Raw genomic sequence first — 16,642 nt, forward strand, 5'->3', positions numbered from 1 at the left:
AAGAAAAATACACTGTTTTGTGTCTGCATTTATTATCAGCACCTGGAATGGGTCAATAAATTGTAGCAGTGCTCATAATAAAAGCCCAAAGTGTTTCAGGATTAAAATGTGTGTGTGGTCATGACAGCCTCTACACGTTTAAACATTATACTAACAATAATAATAATTATTATTATTAGCGTTATTATTATGTAAAAACTTGAGTGTGTGCATTTACCAAATTGTGCCAAAGTGAAAGTAAAACAGGAAAACAATAACAGTAACACACCAATCGAGGAGTAAGTTGTTAGCATTAGAATCCGTATATTTTATCATTTTTTTCTCTTTATTCAATTAATATTTTGTTAATCTAATTAATGGAGAACAAAATGGGCTGTTTTAACAAAAAGTTGAATCAATTTACTGTGATGAAGTCAAACTTCTTCATTTTTATTTGATTAATTATAAATATTTGTATCAGTATAGGGCAATTTTTTTTTAGTGATGACTTAGTTTTTGTCATGAAATCTAAACAAGATTCAGAATCACCAACCACCAACCAAAATCTAAATCAGGGAGATAACAGCAGTCAGATCTGAATTATTTAAACTATCATATTTATTAATGACATGAGATATAAAGTGATCAGATTGATAGTTTGATTCAAAATATTTAAAAATACTGTGGTGTCCAAAACAACATGTTTTTGTTTTATTCCGTTTTGTTCACTAGGATGGATAACTTATTTAAGTAGTTACTTATTTAAATAAAAGAAAATGTGATGGAAACCTGAAATTAATTTCAAACATTGTAGATTATATAATAGAAATGTGTCAGAAGAATCATCCTTTTTGTTGTTCGCCGTAACACAATGAATCCATTCGACAAACTCGCAGTCAACAACAGTTCACTATCCAGAATAATGTTTATTGCTTTTGAAGATATTAATCTTTTTCTTCTTTTTTGCACTTTCCATTTTTCCTCTTTACAGTAAAACAAAGAGAGATGACAGGTAAAACCACTGCATTGTCATTTTTGGATGTGTACACACACATACACACACAAAGGAAACAGTATTTACAGCTGTTAGTTAGTCGGAGGTGACTGGAGGCCTTTTCCTGTAGCAACTCAACAAACATAGAGCTTTACATTAACTTTACAATAGAGCTTTCACAACTAATCGTATACCGCCACTGTTTGACAAACCATAGGCTATAAAGGCTATGAAGCTGTACAATATGGTTTAGTGTTCACTCTGTGCTGAGAAACTGGAGAGAGGATGCAGTTTCATTAGATCTGGTAGAGCAAAGATAAACAGTTTTTGAATATTTTTTTTTAATGTCCTCAAGCAAACCCACTTGCCCTGCTGCTGCTGGCACGGACAAAAAGCACTGATTGAAAAATAATCAAAACAGATTTTAGGGGGAGGATTTAAAAAAGAAAATGCAAAGACCAATATTATTCACATTAGACTAATTACAGTACAGTTACACTGGGTGAATGCTAACTATAAAAATAAGTCTACCGGCATATTTTTGAACCCAAAGGGTTTGTACGTTGGGCATCTGGCAAAAATGACCAAAGGGCACAATTAATTGGGGTTGAGAAAAATCGGAGACAATTCCCAGTGTGAACTCTGTCCTCATCATAGAAAAACATCTTCAGAGTGCAGATCTTCTGCCATTAATAATTTAAACTTTGATACACCTAAGCTTATAATTTTTCCAACATGTTTAAATACTGAATTAAATCACAACAATACAGCTAAATCTTATCATAGTGAATAATAATTAAATGTAATGTACACCATAATAAAATATATACACAGAAATATTCATACAAATTTCTAGATTGGTCCAGCTCCCTCTGCTCTCTTTTTCTTTCCTTTGTTGAAAATGTGCAGGATAATACTTGAGTCACAGGACAAAATAAATATTCACAGACTACCACATTTAACACTATCAAAAAATATGGATTTTAACAATGAAAATCAACCCGCAAGAAACAATATCGCGTAAATAAAATGGGTGCAAAAGAAACTTGTGGAGCAACAATTTTCACAGGAATACAGACATGATTTCAGTGAAGGAGACGTTGATAGAAATGACCACGAGGTGGCAGTATTTGACTATGTCTCAAAAGTGATTACACAGAGTCCAAATCTCAAGAATTACTGGACAAATCTGTAAAATTGGATCGATCTGAGCATTATTTGTTGTTCTGTTCTGTTAGTATAGGGATGTTGTTTGTTAATGTTTGTCAAGGCAGGCATTGCTGTGTTGTAATTTACCACCTCACTGCCTTCTATCATAGCTCGGCCGCAGACAGCAAATTGCAGAGCCGTGCTGGCAAACGCGCACAACAAGTCTAGAGACCCGTGGAGCATCACTTGGTGTGAGAGATCAAAACTGAAAGGACGGGATGGTGATGCAGACCCTAAAAACTGTACGCCCCGTATGAGTCAGTGGTGTAATGGAGTGTAGGCGAGTTAAAAACTTGCACAGCAAACAGGGAAACAGTAATCTCAGAAGTAAAGAACATAAACTGCCTTTCCTGGAAAAAGTATCTATCAAGAGCGATCGGCAAAAGCGATCGGGAAAGGTGTCTCCGAGAAAAGAAAAGGAGAGAAAAAGAGAGTTATCAGAGCACAGACTGGCAAAGATGGTGGACGCAGGAGAGAGTGTATTAGCTGTGGATCATTTTGAGAGTCTCTGTCTCCCTGTGTCTTTCATGCAGAACCATGGAGGGGGAAAGTGACGGAGGCAGGGACGGGGGCGGAGGGGTGATGGGCATCAGGCTCTTCAGAGGATGCGGAGACGCGGGCGGGGGGAGAGAGGAGATGGGTGGCAGCACGTTCCCCTTTTTTCCATCCAGCACGATCTGCGATCGGCTCGCCAGGCCGGACTCCTTCCCGATGCCGAACTCGTGCTCGTTCTCGTTGTCCGAGCTGCAGTCGCTCAGGTCTGTGATCTCCAGGTCCGAGTCTGACTCCGGGTCCTGCTTCACCCCTCCTCTCCTCTCTGTGGGGCTCTGCTGGCCCGTCCCAGTCCCGGCTCCCAGGCCGACCGCTCCCAGCCCCAGACTGAGCCCCGTGCCCGGGGGATTGGCCTCCACCCTTTCCCTTTCCCCTAACGACGCCCCGATGTCCGTCCGTCCCATTGACAGGCTCCCCGGGTAGGGTGGCAGGCTGAGTCTGACCGGCTGACCACCCGCCGTGCCGTTCGTCCCTCCGGTTTGCCCCGCCGCTCCCCTCTCACCTGCACCTGCCTCCCCTGGGGGGAGCAGGGAGGAGAAGGGGTGAGGCAGCTGGGAAAGGCTGCTCTGCAAAGGGTTGGGGTAAAACTGGGAGGGGTAGAGGGAGCCAGGGGGCAGTTTGGGGCAGTTATTGAGAGAGAAGGCCCCTGGGAGGTAGGGGTTGAAGCCCCAGGGGTAGTCAAAGGGTGGGTTGCGCGGGTACGGGCCCAGCAGGGACGGGGGTTTGGAGTAGCACGGGGCACCTAGGATGGAGAAAATCCAGAGATGGAGGTTAGCTCTCAGAAGGGCCAAAGGTTTCTTGACATACAACATCCAAGAATGTTCACTAATTATGCTCAGTGGTATTAGCAATTCTAATCAGAAGCCACAGGGGCCAATTCTGGCACGGTTGCTTTCAACAAAAAAAAACCTGATGGTTCATTTATGCATGCCAGTACTGTGGAGTACACCCACTTCACACCGGTGAAAACCAGATGTGAACACAAAAAGATTCTACACTGCAGCAACTAACAATTACTTTCATTATTATCATTTTTAATCTGTCAATCATTTTTTTTGAATTTCTACCTATTTATCTTTTCTGTCTGTCACAGAGGAGTAAAGAAACCTGAAAATATTAAGTGAAATCAGATAATTTGGACATTTTTCTTCACAAATGACTCAAAATGACACTGAAAATCTTTTACTGTCAACTCAATGTAATGTTTTAATAATCTCACGTTAAATCCATTTCAAATTACAATTTTCTTTCAAACCACTTAAGATAATTAACAATTATCAATTATAAACATGAGTTGTTCTGACTAAAAGCATTTTAAGTTGAATGAGTGTACTGTTGAGTTCACTGTACTCGTTTAATTAAGTTTCCAAAGACCTCCCGTGCTCTGTTTGAAAGTCAAAACTCCCCACAGACTCTTTTTTTGTACTTTAAAGAAACCATGATGGAAACCCGCTGTGTTGTGTGTTAAGATAAATCACGGTTGTTTCTTTTCACAATAATGAAAACAGTGATAACCACGATTAGGGTTAATATTGAGTTCATAGCCCGGTACATTTAGTAGGTTTGACTTGATATTTTAAATTTCTTGAACTCGGTTTTACTTTTTCAAAACTCATAAGATGATTTTGCCCTAATTATTCAACCCATGTTCAGTTAAATCACATTTTTAAAAGAGCAGGGGAACTTACATTTGTGAGTGGAACCAGCCTAAAATGATTTACAAACTTATCGATTATCAAAATAGTCGGGGATTAATGTAATAGTTGACAACAAATCAGTTAATTTACTAATTGTTGAATTTGAAAAGACAAGTTGAGGTAATTTTGGAATTAATCAAAACAAATAAACTTTTCTAGTTAAATAAACCATTAAAATATCAATTCAGTTGTTCCTGAGAAAACATGTTTGAAGTTTTTTTTTATCATTGTTACACACACCAAGTTTTCATCATATATGTTTTCTTCAAACTATAAAAAAAGAAGGTTCTCAGGAGAGTTTTAACTCTTAAACAATGCACAATAATGAAGAGTGCATCAACTCCCGAGTTACTTCCAGAGGTTAAGCCACTGACAGAAGTCTAACAGTTCATTTTCAGCTAAAGCAAAGTTTTAGAGCTGCAACAATTAGTCAATTAATCAATCAGATGTCAATCGCCAACTATTTTGATAATTGATTCTTTTTTTTTAAAAGCCATTTCTTGAGAAGAAATGTCCAAATTCTCAGGTTACAGCTTCTCAAATGTGAGGTTGTGGGCTTTGGGAAACACTGATCAACATTTTTCACCATTTCCTGGGCAAAACAACCAATCGATTAATCGAGAAAATGATCAACAAATTAACTGATATTGAAAAAAAAATAATTTTCCAGGACAACAAAAGATTTTCCGGGACATTTTACTGTTTCTTTCATGTTTCATGTGCTTTCCATGATGGGAAAATCGGTCAGCTGTTTTCCAGGTTTGTCAGGATGCATGGGAACTATCTGTGTGGTCCATAAAATGTCAGAAAATGGTAAAAAATGTTGATCTGTGTTTCCTAAAGCCCAATGCGATGTCCTCAATTGTCTCATTTTGTCCACAACCCAAAGATAGTAGGTTCACTGTCAGAGAGAACTAAAGAAAACAGAAATTTTCATGTTTGAGTCACTAAAATCAGAGATTTTTTTTGAGAATTTTTAAAAATACAAATGGCAGTTACTCTAATAGTCTGTATGGTTTTCTTACAGTGTGGAGATACGCTGCGTCTGTTTTGGCTGCATCATCACAGCGGTGACTGTCACCAGAAATAATAAAGAATGCATCAGCAGCAGAGTTACTTCCATAGGGTTAAGTGACTGACAGAGAGGAAACTTCGCAAACTGTCGATCTGTTGTCCCCCCCACCACGATGTTTCGACATGTTGCCGTATCGTCTCAGATCAAGCAAAAAACCTTTAAGAAGCAGCAAATTAAACATTGCAGCGTATTTGAATTCAGTTCCTTGTAAGTATCACTTGCTAACAGAGAAAGGGGGTAAATTTGAGGTGATGCTGGAATTCAATTTTAATGAACAAACAAAAGCATTGCCTCTCAACCTACTGTACTTCCTTCCAACTGACAACCAACTCAAAGATTCTCCCTCTCTGCTGCCTCTCACCCTCTTTCTCTCCCTCCTCTCTCTTTCACTCCGTTATTTACTATGCAGGGCTAATTTGACAGTGGTGAAGTCTCTGCGTGCTGGGCCAGGAGTAGCTGGCAGACACATGAATATTGAATCAGTCAGGCAGGCCTCACTTGCTTATGAAAACACAGTAATGGGCGCCCACAGGCCACAAACTGAAGCCTGCACCCTCAATTAGGGCCTTCCTGCCTGGGAAGGGATTAGGACAGCGGGGACACATGGGAGGGAGAGGAGGGTGAGAAGGGAAGAAGGGGGGAATAGGACCTGAGGACAAACAGAGTGGGGAGAGGGAGGGAGGGAGGTGGGGCAGGTTGTGTGATGAGGAGTGTGTATGTGTGTGTGTGTGTGAGTACATCTGTTTACTCTCTAGCTCTGCTGCACGTTCGTACACATTCTGATGCACATATAGAGCGTGCAGGACCGCAAACAAAGGCAGTATACCGTCAAGAAAACGTACACAAATCCTCGTTGTTGATGGCGAGGAAGAAACAGGACACATAAGAATAACCACGCTGGAAAGGTGGATGATTTCTCCATCCTTTAACTTGTTTCTTACCACAGCTGATATGCATAATTCACAAGCTAACCTGGCCCGTCTCACCTGAAGCACAGCCTCACTGCGCGCTGCGATGGGACAGCCATCTCTCTTATTTCCTTTAACAATAAATGTTCATGCCTCCCCATATCCTCATTCCTCTCCCCGCTCTCCTCTTTCCCTCTACCTTCTCTTCCTCCGCTTGTTTAAGCAGGTCTGTTTTTTTTGTGTATACACTGCCTATACATATTCCATACAAGCTGTCTTCTTCCTCGTGAAGAAGGCTTTGTCTCTGGGATACCGAAACAGGGTTCTCACTCTTCTCTAGAGATCATTTTCCGGGACTTTTCCAGGGATTGTGCCATACGCTAATATGTTCCTCTCTGTGGAAGTTGGATTTAAAAGACGTGCAGCAGGGATGGTCAATATTTTGATATTATATTGATATCGTGATATGGTCTTAGATTTTGATATGGCATAAGTCTTTTCTTGGATTTAAAGGCTGCATTATGGTAAAGTGATGTAAATTTCTGAACTTATCAGACTGTTCTATTATTTGCCTTTACCAGGTTTGGGTCAGATTGCTTTGAAATGTAATTAGGCACTGAATACAAATTACACGACAGTTTTTGCAATTAGCAACATAATCTATTGGTAATCTAATCTGATTATGTTTGGATTACTGCAAAACCAAATACTGAAAATATTGCACCTTCTAAAAAGCCTCAAAAATGTGAGTTTCTTTTTAAAACTTCTCAAACTTCTTCAATGCAAATAAAATCCATGTTGGACGTGCGCCTTTTTTGTAGAGCGTTATTCTTAGAAATCCTGTGTGTCAGATGCACTTTTTTTTATGAGTTAATAGATTTATCATTATTTAATTATTTATTTATCATGAAAAAAGGTGTCATAATTTTAAAATTGCCATAGTTGGAAGTTCTAATCAAAAATGTAAAAAAGTTACAACTATAATCTGAATAAACATTTTGCAAATGTAATCTGGGTTGATAACAGTCAGTATTTCTATTCTGTAATCTGATTACGAAATTCTTATTACATGTAATCCACTACTACCCACCCCTGGCCATTACCCATTTAGTCATTATATCAATTTATTTGTAAAAAACCTCTTTGTGTTAATATTTTTTGATGGTCAACCCTACAATACTGTCACAGTATTGATATCAAGTTATTTAATCTCCCAGGTCTAATACAGTCAGTTTTTGTTTTAGCTCGTTTGTAATGTTTCACAACAGTGAACAGGACTAAGAAGATCAGGAGTTGGTAAAAAGACTTTAATCATATGGACATGGTTCACGGTTTTCTTAAAAAACCACTCAGAATGATTAATTGATTATCAAAATAGTTGCTGATTAGTTTAATAGTTGTTTAATAATCTATTAATCGTTGCAGCTCTGGTGGGAAGCCTGTGAAAGATTCCTATTTTTGCCCTGGACCTTAGAGTTTTGGGCTAACTTTCCTCCTTCTATTATCTCACCTGAACTGAGGAAGGGGAACGTGTCCAGCCTCAGCTTGTCTCCTTCGGGCCCTGGTGCCGTGGTCCCTCGATCAAACAGGGACGTTCCCCTGCCGGAGTCTGGCAAACGAGGAAACAGGGACTGTATGGCCTGAGTGACACAGGGGGGGGGGGGGGGGGTGAACAAAAGAGAGTGGAAAAAGATTAAAATTAAGTTTGTGTACTTCCCAAACAGAGCACACGTCCTTATGGCGCTGCTGTGTAGAAGTCGTGTGTTGACGGCAGCAGCACCCTGCAGAGTGTGATGCAAACAGTGACAGAGTCGCAGCAAGGACAGGATAAAAAGAGGGTGCCATGGGACTCGGGGTAAAAAGGGAGGTAGGAGGACGCAGAGGCTCAGAGACTCAAAGGCAGGAAGAGCAGAGAGTCAAATGGAGACCAGCGATTAAGATTGTGGGCACAAAGGATAAATGACGAGGGGAGAGAGAGGGGGATTGTGGGCCAGTTTGTGTGAGGGGACACAGGACGAATAGGACTGAGATCTGAGAGAATGACATCCATTCAGGATGTAGGGCAGCTGTGTGTCGGTGTGCGCTCATATTTTCTTTTTATTTCTGTGTAAAATACGTGAAGGAGAAGAAGGAGGCGAGGTAAAAAAAAATAAATAAATGGAACCCTTGAATCTCAGGAATCACGGGGACAAAGGGGGGATTTTTTTCCCCTCGCAGGACTTTGGATCAATAGTATCTGTCACCCCGCAGCCCCCAAGTTTGAAAGGCGAGACTGTACTCCCAAGCTGCGAGATCTGCGTTGCTTAACAAACCGCATTAATGACCCGCCATTGATCTGATCTGACGCGACCCCTTTGCTTTCTATTGCTTTCATTTTCAATCGATGACAGATGGATACGCCATCGGAGACGGGGATGAGAGACACAGGGGATAATGTCTTCTTTTGTTTTAAGGACAAGTTAAAACCACCCCCCCTCTACCCGTACCGTCTCCTTCAGAGTCGGTGTCTCCTTATCCCGTCTTAAGGATGGCACAGACAAATGATGGATGATTCTCTCCTACTGTACTTTCAAGTTACATGTACTTTCTAGGACATTAGTTTTTCAAAATAAAACCATCTGCACACAGGCGCTCACATCCAAGTTAAAAAATCCACAGTTATATCTATAATGTAGTGTAGAAATTAAAACATTTAAATTGATATGTTCATTGTTTTATTTTCTCTTTAATAGATGCACAAATAAAGCCATAACATGATTTTTGAGTTAAATCAGGACTTTTTCTAATGCTTCCCTCTTGCTGTGTGTGTGTGTGTGTGTGTGTGTACAATTTATCTCTGTGAAATTTTTACAATCTCTCAGGGCAAATAATAAGTATTCTATTACTATCACCATTAAAGAGTGAATAAAAGATAGACAGGATGAATACCACCCCATTCTCTTGTAAAAAGGCGAATGCACAGCGGGGGCCTGAGAAATACAACGGCAAAATCACTAGAGCAAAATGGATTTCGGTTACCTGAATTAAATCACTATTAATAAAAAATTAAGGAGTGGAGCGCCGTGTCCTGCTATTTCTCCTTCTTCTTTCTTTGTCCAGAGGAGTTAAATCTAATATCAGTCGGATTTCTCAAAAACGTCAGAATGTAGATTCCTGTTCACTTTCTATATGATTCACACTCACTCATTCTTGAGAATTGGGACAAAACCATATTTTGAGTGTTTTTTGATTTTTACACTTCAATTATGTTGGGAAAATATATTTTAAAAGATCAAGCTCTTGGCTATTAAACCTGATAACGGGCCAGCCTCCTAGTGATTTAATTTTCTATCAAATGTAGACGTCAGCTCCATCAGATGGAAAATCCTACGGTGTGGACAAAATGTTACCTTTCTTCATTTCACAGCAAGGTCATTGTGCGTAGCAATCTTATTTTTTTTAAAGCTGCTAAGAGTCCTCTTAATGCTAATCAAAATACACATTTTAAACCATAATTCTTATTTAGCTTTGCTTTAGAAGGGCTACAGAGTTGGCATGTTATGGTAGAGATACATCTGATAGCAGTATTAATAAAAGAATTTGTCATAAAAAACAGAAAGCTGACCAGTGCTTGAGCAGTATTCCTACCTTTTGTAAACCAGGAAGTGAAACAGAGGTCCTCAGGGTATAGCTAAACCTCTTTGTGCCTGATTAAACCATTTTTTTGTAAAAATCTGAAGGATCTGACGTTAATCTGGATTTAAAAGGCCAACAATTTTCATACAAAATCGATTTTTAAAAGATGGTTACAGCAGCACTCCTATGTTACCTATGTTATCAGTGGCTTCTGTTAGTTTTCGATTCTGAAGGCTTTTAACACATTTTTAAATTGTTTGAAGTTTGGGTGTTTTCTAGCAAGTTTAAATTAGAAAAATGAAAGCAGGCCAAAACATTTCATAAATTACATACATTTCATATATATAGAAATCCTTAAAGAATACATGATTTGTTCCAATTCTCAAGAACAGGTGCAGTTTATTATCTGCATCCCTCCACCAGTCCCACCCTCTCCCAGTCCCTCCATCCTACCCTTCGTACCTCTGGGCTGCAGTCGGGTGCGGTGGAGCCCCCGTTGAAGTGGTTCTGGGCCAGAAAAAAGGGAGAGTTGGCCATGTCCAGGATGGGGTAGTTCACCAGCACGACCTTGCTGAAGTTAAACTTGTAGGTGAAGCGTTTCCCTTTGGTTTTGTGCAAAATGCGCTTGTTGTAGTAATACCTGCACAGGCGTAGGAGGAGAGGATATCGAAGGAGGGATAAAGGATAAAGGGAAAAGGAAGAGGAAAAGGAAAAGAGGAGGGAAGGATTAATATAATGCTCACATCAAGGTTTCTGTGTTTCACCGCTAACAGAAAAGAATAAGTAAACAAGTTGAGCGCTGTAGGGCGAGATAGCTATGCTGATTTCCCACTGTTTTTATTCATCTCCTCCTTCCTCAAATCAATTCATGTCTGACTGCCTTGATTCAATACAATGTGGTGCTTTAAAGGGAAATTTTATTCAGCTGTTAACAGACAAAAAGTCAAAAAGCCAAATCCCTCTGAGCCTCAGAGGCCCGTAACATGCAACAAAAACAGCAAAATCAAATGTACATTTCATCATGCACACTATTTGCTAATTCAAAAATAACGGGAATTTGATTATGACATATATTAATATATTGTGAAATTAAAATAACTGAAAAGACACAATCAAAAAAACTGAAAAATGTTGGATTCTTGGAAAAACCAAGCATATTCTGATTTTATTCAGATAATCACAGATTTGTTGCGGTTAAAAAGAGAATGATGCACTAAATGTTAGCGTGGCATTTAATCTGAAACATCATGAGCAGTTTGGACTCTGAAACACGACATCCAGCCCAGGTGACGTGTAAATGTAAATGACACTGAGAAGCTGTCACTGCTTCCCACAGCAAAGCACATTTACAAAGAGGTGGGACAACAAGAGCAGTCTCCATGGCGACGACCTCAGGTGTCTCCCGCTGGGCATGTCGAGCCGCCGTCATGCCAGTTTCCTGTGCCACCCACTGAGGTGTCACAATGTACATTCTGCCAGGATGCCAGGTTGATCGGCAGTAAAGGCAAAACACGGAGCCATCTGGCTCAGGTGACGGAGCTGAGTGCTCAGGTGGGGAGCGTGAAGGTGGGGGAGGAGGACTGGCAAGCTGCAAACTGAAGACTGCTGATATGTTATCGCGAGATACGAGTTTCAAGTCTCAGACGCCATTTCTTTGAACACTAAGGCTGGGTTGCACCAGCAAGGACTCATTTTTTTAACCTGATTAAACCACGATTTAACTATTAATTGTGTTGAACCATATTAAAATGATCCTGTAATAACTTTAAATTTAAAATATGATCCTGTAATAACTTTAAACTTACACTTGAGGAGGTTTAACGTTTAAAATGGCTGTCTTTTTGAGATGAACTGAGAAAAATAATCAAGTTCCTCAAAGAACGGCTAGCTAACTCACTTTTTAGTTAGTTAGCAAACAAAATAATGTTTTATTTGTACTTTTACCTTGTTTGCTAGCTAGCTAACAAGGTTCAGTTTTATTAACCTTTTAACTAGCTTGCAAACAATGTAACATTTCGTAAAATTTTTGGCCCAAACAATATAACTTTTTTCCCCTTTTTAGCTAGCTAGCAAACAAACACGGTTTTGTTAACTTTTTATCTAGCTAACTTGTTAGCTAACTAGCAAACAATATAACATTTTGTTCTCTTTAGCTAGACAGCAAACAATATAAGTTTTGTTTTACTTTAGCAACCTAAGAAGCAACTACCTGTTTTAGTTATTTTCAAAAAATATTTTTACTTAGTTAGCAAGCAAACAATATGACATTTTGTTAACTTTTTAGCCAGTTAGCAAAGAAGCAAGAAATACATACCAGCCGAAAGTTAAAAGATTTCACTGCTCTTTTATATTTACTAGATCCCTAAAGAACTCACACATTTATTTATTTATTTGAATAAACATGCATCTCCACATTGATTAAACTGTATTTAATTTTGGTTTGCATAACTAAACTTGAATTTACTTAACAGAGATTAGATGTCTGGATCTACTCACCTAGTTTTGCTAAACTCTGATTAGAAGTAATCTTATATTAAATGAATTTTTGTTGGTGCAGCCAGTCTTAGATTTCTTTGTTTTAAGGCGACCACAGTGAGTGCAGCCAAATACAGAATGCATTAGACAACCTCAGCATTAAATACTGGTGAGCAACGCCTCATTATGCAGACGCACTATATCAACAAACACAGCAGCGTGTAAGTATCAGCATGTATCCACAGTGGCTGCGCCCAGTGCAATGATGTGTACGTGTTTTGCTTTGCGTGGCAATTGTGCCGTGGCCCTTAATTGAGCAATTAAGTGAGGCTAATTAAGAAGGCTAATTGTGGCCCCAGCCAATTCATAACAATTAGACTCTGACGACAGCCCCCATTAACAAGAGGCCAAAGGAAAGCAGAGGGAGGGGGGGTGGGGTGGGGAAACAAGTCGGGGTAGTGTGTATTTGCATAAGAAAAGTGTGTGTGCGGTTGGGGGTGTAAACTGCTGAAGGTACGTAGTGTGAGGAGTACTGTTTTAATCACCTTCGGTGAGTTCAGTGCTGAGCAGTTTCCCTGCTCTCCACTCTTTAAGAAGAAGTCCAAGCAATTTCACACTGGGGCTTAATTTTGAAATCCCTATTGAATTTTTTATTTGGCAGCTCAATGGTGAACTTTCCATTAGGATGTCCACAGATAAGGAGAAATTGAGGGTATTGACGTTCCTCAGGAAAAGCCCCACCCTTATCTTTCCATTAAACCAACATGAAAAAGAGAGACATGAGTGAGGATTCAGTCAACAAGAGTAAACAATTTATGTAAACTGCGGTGTGATAAACATCTTGATTTATCTGATACCAGCGGTGTTATTGCTTGACATTCAACACATCATGGACAAACACATACCTCAGTGCCCTGCTCAGCTTGTCATAGTTCATGTGAGGTTTGCATTTCCTTATCCCCCACAGCCGAGCCACCTCGTCTGGATCCTTGATGACGAACTCGCCGTAGTCCCCCTGCCAGGCGATCACCCCCTGATACTCCTCCTTCTGCAGCAGCTCCAGGATGAAGTGCCACAGCTGGATCTGTCTGGACCCGGGGCTCGACTCGGGCTTGTAGGCCCAGTCCGGGAAGGCGAACCCTGGGCAGAGCGGGGGAGCAGGAAGGAGAGGAGGATGAGGTCAGGGCCTGTCATTTGTCCCGCTGCTTGCTGAGGGGGATCGCTGTCTGAATGACTGATGAGTGATGGAGGTGAGGGATGATGTGTTTAATATCACAGCACGTGCCTTGAGCAATGTTAGTCTGCGCTAATGCCCTCTAGCCTCAACAGATTGGTCAGCAGGATGATGACAGCTCGCCGGGAGAGATCTGATTGATGCTGCCCGGGCCTGAATCCTAAAAGCCGACTGTATGCACATCAGAGATGGAGTTAAGTAGCTTTTTGACTCATCCTGAAGTGAAATCTGGCACTAACTAGCCTCGTAAAAACATTAGATATACAACCAATTACTACCAGAGACTGAATTTGTTTACCAATGTGCGTGCATATGGTTAATTTTCAGATGAATTTTAACACATTTCACTGTGATTTTGATGATGATGGTTAGGTTTTAACATAACTGAATTTTCTTGCTTTGGTAACACTCAATTTTACGCACGTGACCTGGGTGTAGATTCAGAGATGTGTTTGAAGATTTCTGCATGTGTCATGCATGAGTATTTTTTTTTTTTTACAAAAAACATGACTTTAGGCAAAACCAATTCGGCAAATCAACTAATGGCACGATCACAAAGGTGGGACTGACCTGGCGTCCAGAGTGCGGGCACCGGGGGGAGCAGCAGATCACTGACGCAGTTACAGTCCATGCCTCCACAACACCTGAAACAAAACAGAAGAAGGAAAAAACTATGATTACTTGACTTCTGCGTGTGAATTTGAACACTCTGATAAATGAAAACTACACCAGAGGAAAAACATTTCAGAGAAAAGTGTTTGCTAAAGTCAGAGTCAATTGCCCAGCAGGTTTATTTCAACGAGCTGAAGTTGACTGTAAACTTTGTTGAAAATGGAGGTATTGCATAAGAGTCTAAGGGCGCAAGATGAGTTCAAAAACATACCTTAAATCAATGTGAAATGTGGCAAGGTTATGTTTCATATGTCTTTGGTAGAGATCAGGTGTTTGATGGATGTTATCTTGTGTAGCCACCTGAGGCTGTGTCTGATGCAACATGGTGGACATCCCTATAGTGCATTTATGAACAGGAGGAATTAAATAGACTTTTGAAAACTAGGTCAAAGTTAAGTCATTTTATATGTTATAAATAAGACTTTGGCTATTCATTCAGTTAAAATATCTATCTATCTATCTATCTATCTATCTATCTATCTATCTATCTATCTATCTATCTATCTATCTATCTATCTATCTATCTATCTATCTATCTATGATTTAAGGGCTATAGTGTTTAGCAGTGGTGGAGAGAGAATCGAAACTTCTTGACATATTACCCAACTAGTAAACAAGCAGAACTACTTGTGTTAAAAATACATAAAGTATTCTTCTCAAAAACTTCAGTAGTGAGCTGTGTTTTAAAAGTAGTTAAGTAGATTATATAGTGTAACACATGCATAAAAAGACAGACTTGGAAAAAATACTCATCAAAGTACAAGTACCTAAAAAAAATGAATGAATTAAAGTAAAATGAATAGTTGTTTAGGTAAAATGTCTCCAATCTCTGCTGACTTTTTCTGGTTGGATGATTATAAAAGACTTGAGTTTTTTTGTGGCACTGAAAACAAAGATTTTGGTATGATGCAAATGTAAGATGTTAGGCTCTTAACTGGTTAACATTTCATCACTGAAATGGTTTATTTAGTGTCTTGAGGGCTCATGTTGGCTGGGTACTTCTCTATGTGCATGACAGAAATCGAGGACCCCCTTGATGGTAAATTTCAAGGGGTAAATCCTAATATTAAAGAATGCCCAATAAACAAACAAACAACTACTACTAATGCACTGGTAAGAAGTGGCCGAGTATAAAATATATAATTATAAGTGGAGGAGGAAGATATCAGACTCATTAAAAATGACTATAAGCATACGGCCATTTTTAAAATACATTCCAGATCCTGTAAACGCTTTATTATTAAGTGCAGCCTCATGACATTACACACATTTCACTGATTCACGAGTCCCCAAGTCCTTGCAACAATTAATGCAAGTTCAACTAATCTCCCTGAGCTCTGCACAATCCTGCAATTTTATCAAGTCACTGCAACTTTTGTTTCACAACTTTATCTTCATAGTCACGGCAGTCCTCTACAATAATGTGGGGGTTTTAATCTCCCTGGGACAAGTTACCTTCGACAACAGCAGCTTTCTTTTGCTAATTTTATTTGCTCCCACAATTTCATTGCAAAAAGTGCCTAAAAAAACATTGCAACATGCATCGCAATTTTGTTTTTAGAAAAGCTGCTGTGAAATCAGGCATTTTAGGCTGCAACAATCCCCCAAAAAATCTGTGAAATACTGGAGTGGCTGATTAACGACCGAACAGCACTGCACTTTTGTTATGTCCTGCAAAACCTCAATAAAGAGATTTTCATTAAAAAAAAAATACATCCATGTTTGATAGCACAAATGACCAAAATATATGCAAAACATACAGCTGCATTATAGAAGTGATTAATATTTCTCTCTAAAATATAACTGACTCACATTTGTAATAATGGAGATATTTTAGCTTGTCTTTTTAACATCTCGGCTGTCATTTTGCACCATTTGGTTGCAACTGAGCACTTTGATACAAAGCACCACAGGTGTGCGTGAACAAACTGTTGATTTCCAATCCGTCACACTGGATCATGCTGTTTTTTTTATATATATGTGTGTGAGCAGTTGATTTGAACACATCGTAAACAACAATGTGTGCACGTGTGAATGAGATTGCTTTGTTAAACGAAAGCTCTTAATGTCTCCTAAATAAAAGCATATATAGACATCTGCTGACAGGAGAAGGTGAGGGGAGATTTCAGTGTTTCCATGACGAGCGAGGGGACGGGATCTAGTTTGGATATCACAGTTTCATCAGGGTTGTTTTACAAAGCTCAGATGGAAGAGATGCCCTGCTGCTACACT

At 39.6% G+C, this 16,642-nt stretch overlaps 1 protein-coding gene across 1 annotated transcript in view; it reads right to left on the minus strand.

Annotated features, from left to right (window-relative positions):
- Positions 1–885: 885 nt before the first annotated feature.
- Positions 886–16,642, minus strand: part of erfl1 (Ets2 repressor factor like 1) — a 92,270-nt gene continuing 76,513 nt past the window's right edge. The window contains exons 3-7 of the mRNA XM_084725750.1: positions 14,309–14,382; positions 13,410–13,644; positions 10,492–10,669; positions 7,925–8,054; positions 886–3,476 (exon numbers count right to left, since the gene is read on the minus strand). Of these exons, the coding sequence (XP_084581876.1) occupies positions 2,665–3,476; positions 7,925–8,054; positions 10,492–10,669; positions 13,410–13,644; positions 14,309–14,369 (1,416 nt within the window). The 5' untranslated portion in view covers positions 14,370–14,382 and the 3' untranslated portion in view covers positions 886–2,664. The remainder of the gene's footprint in view (positions 3,477–7,924; positions 8,055–10,491; positions 10,670–13,409; positions 13,645–14,308; positions 14,383–16,642) is intronic.

Source organism: Lutjanus erythropterus, chromosome 9, assembly GCF_056507025.1.
Source record: "Lutjanus erythropterus isolate fLutEry1 chromosome 9, fLutEry1.hap2, whole genome shotgun sequence".
In the NCBI taxonomy this organism is placed as follows: Eukaryota; Metazoa; Chordata; class Actinopteri; order Lutjaniformes; family Lutjanidae; genus Lutjanus; species Lutjanus erythropterus.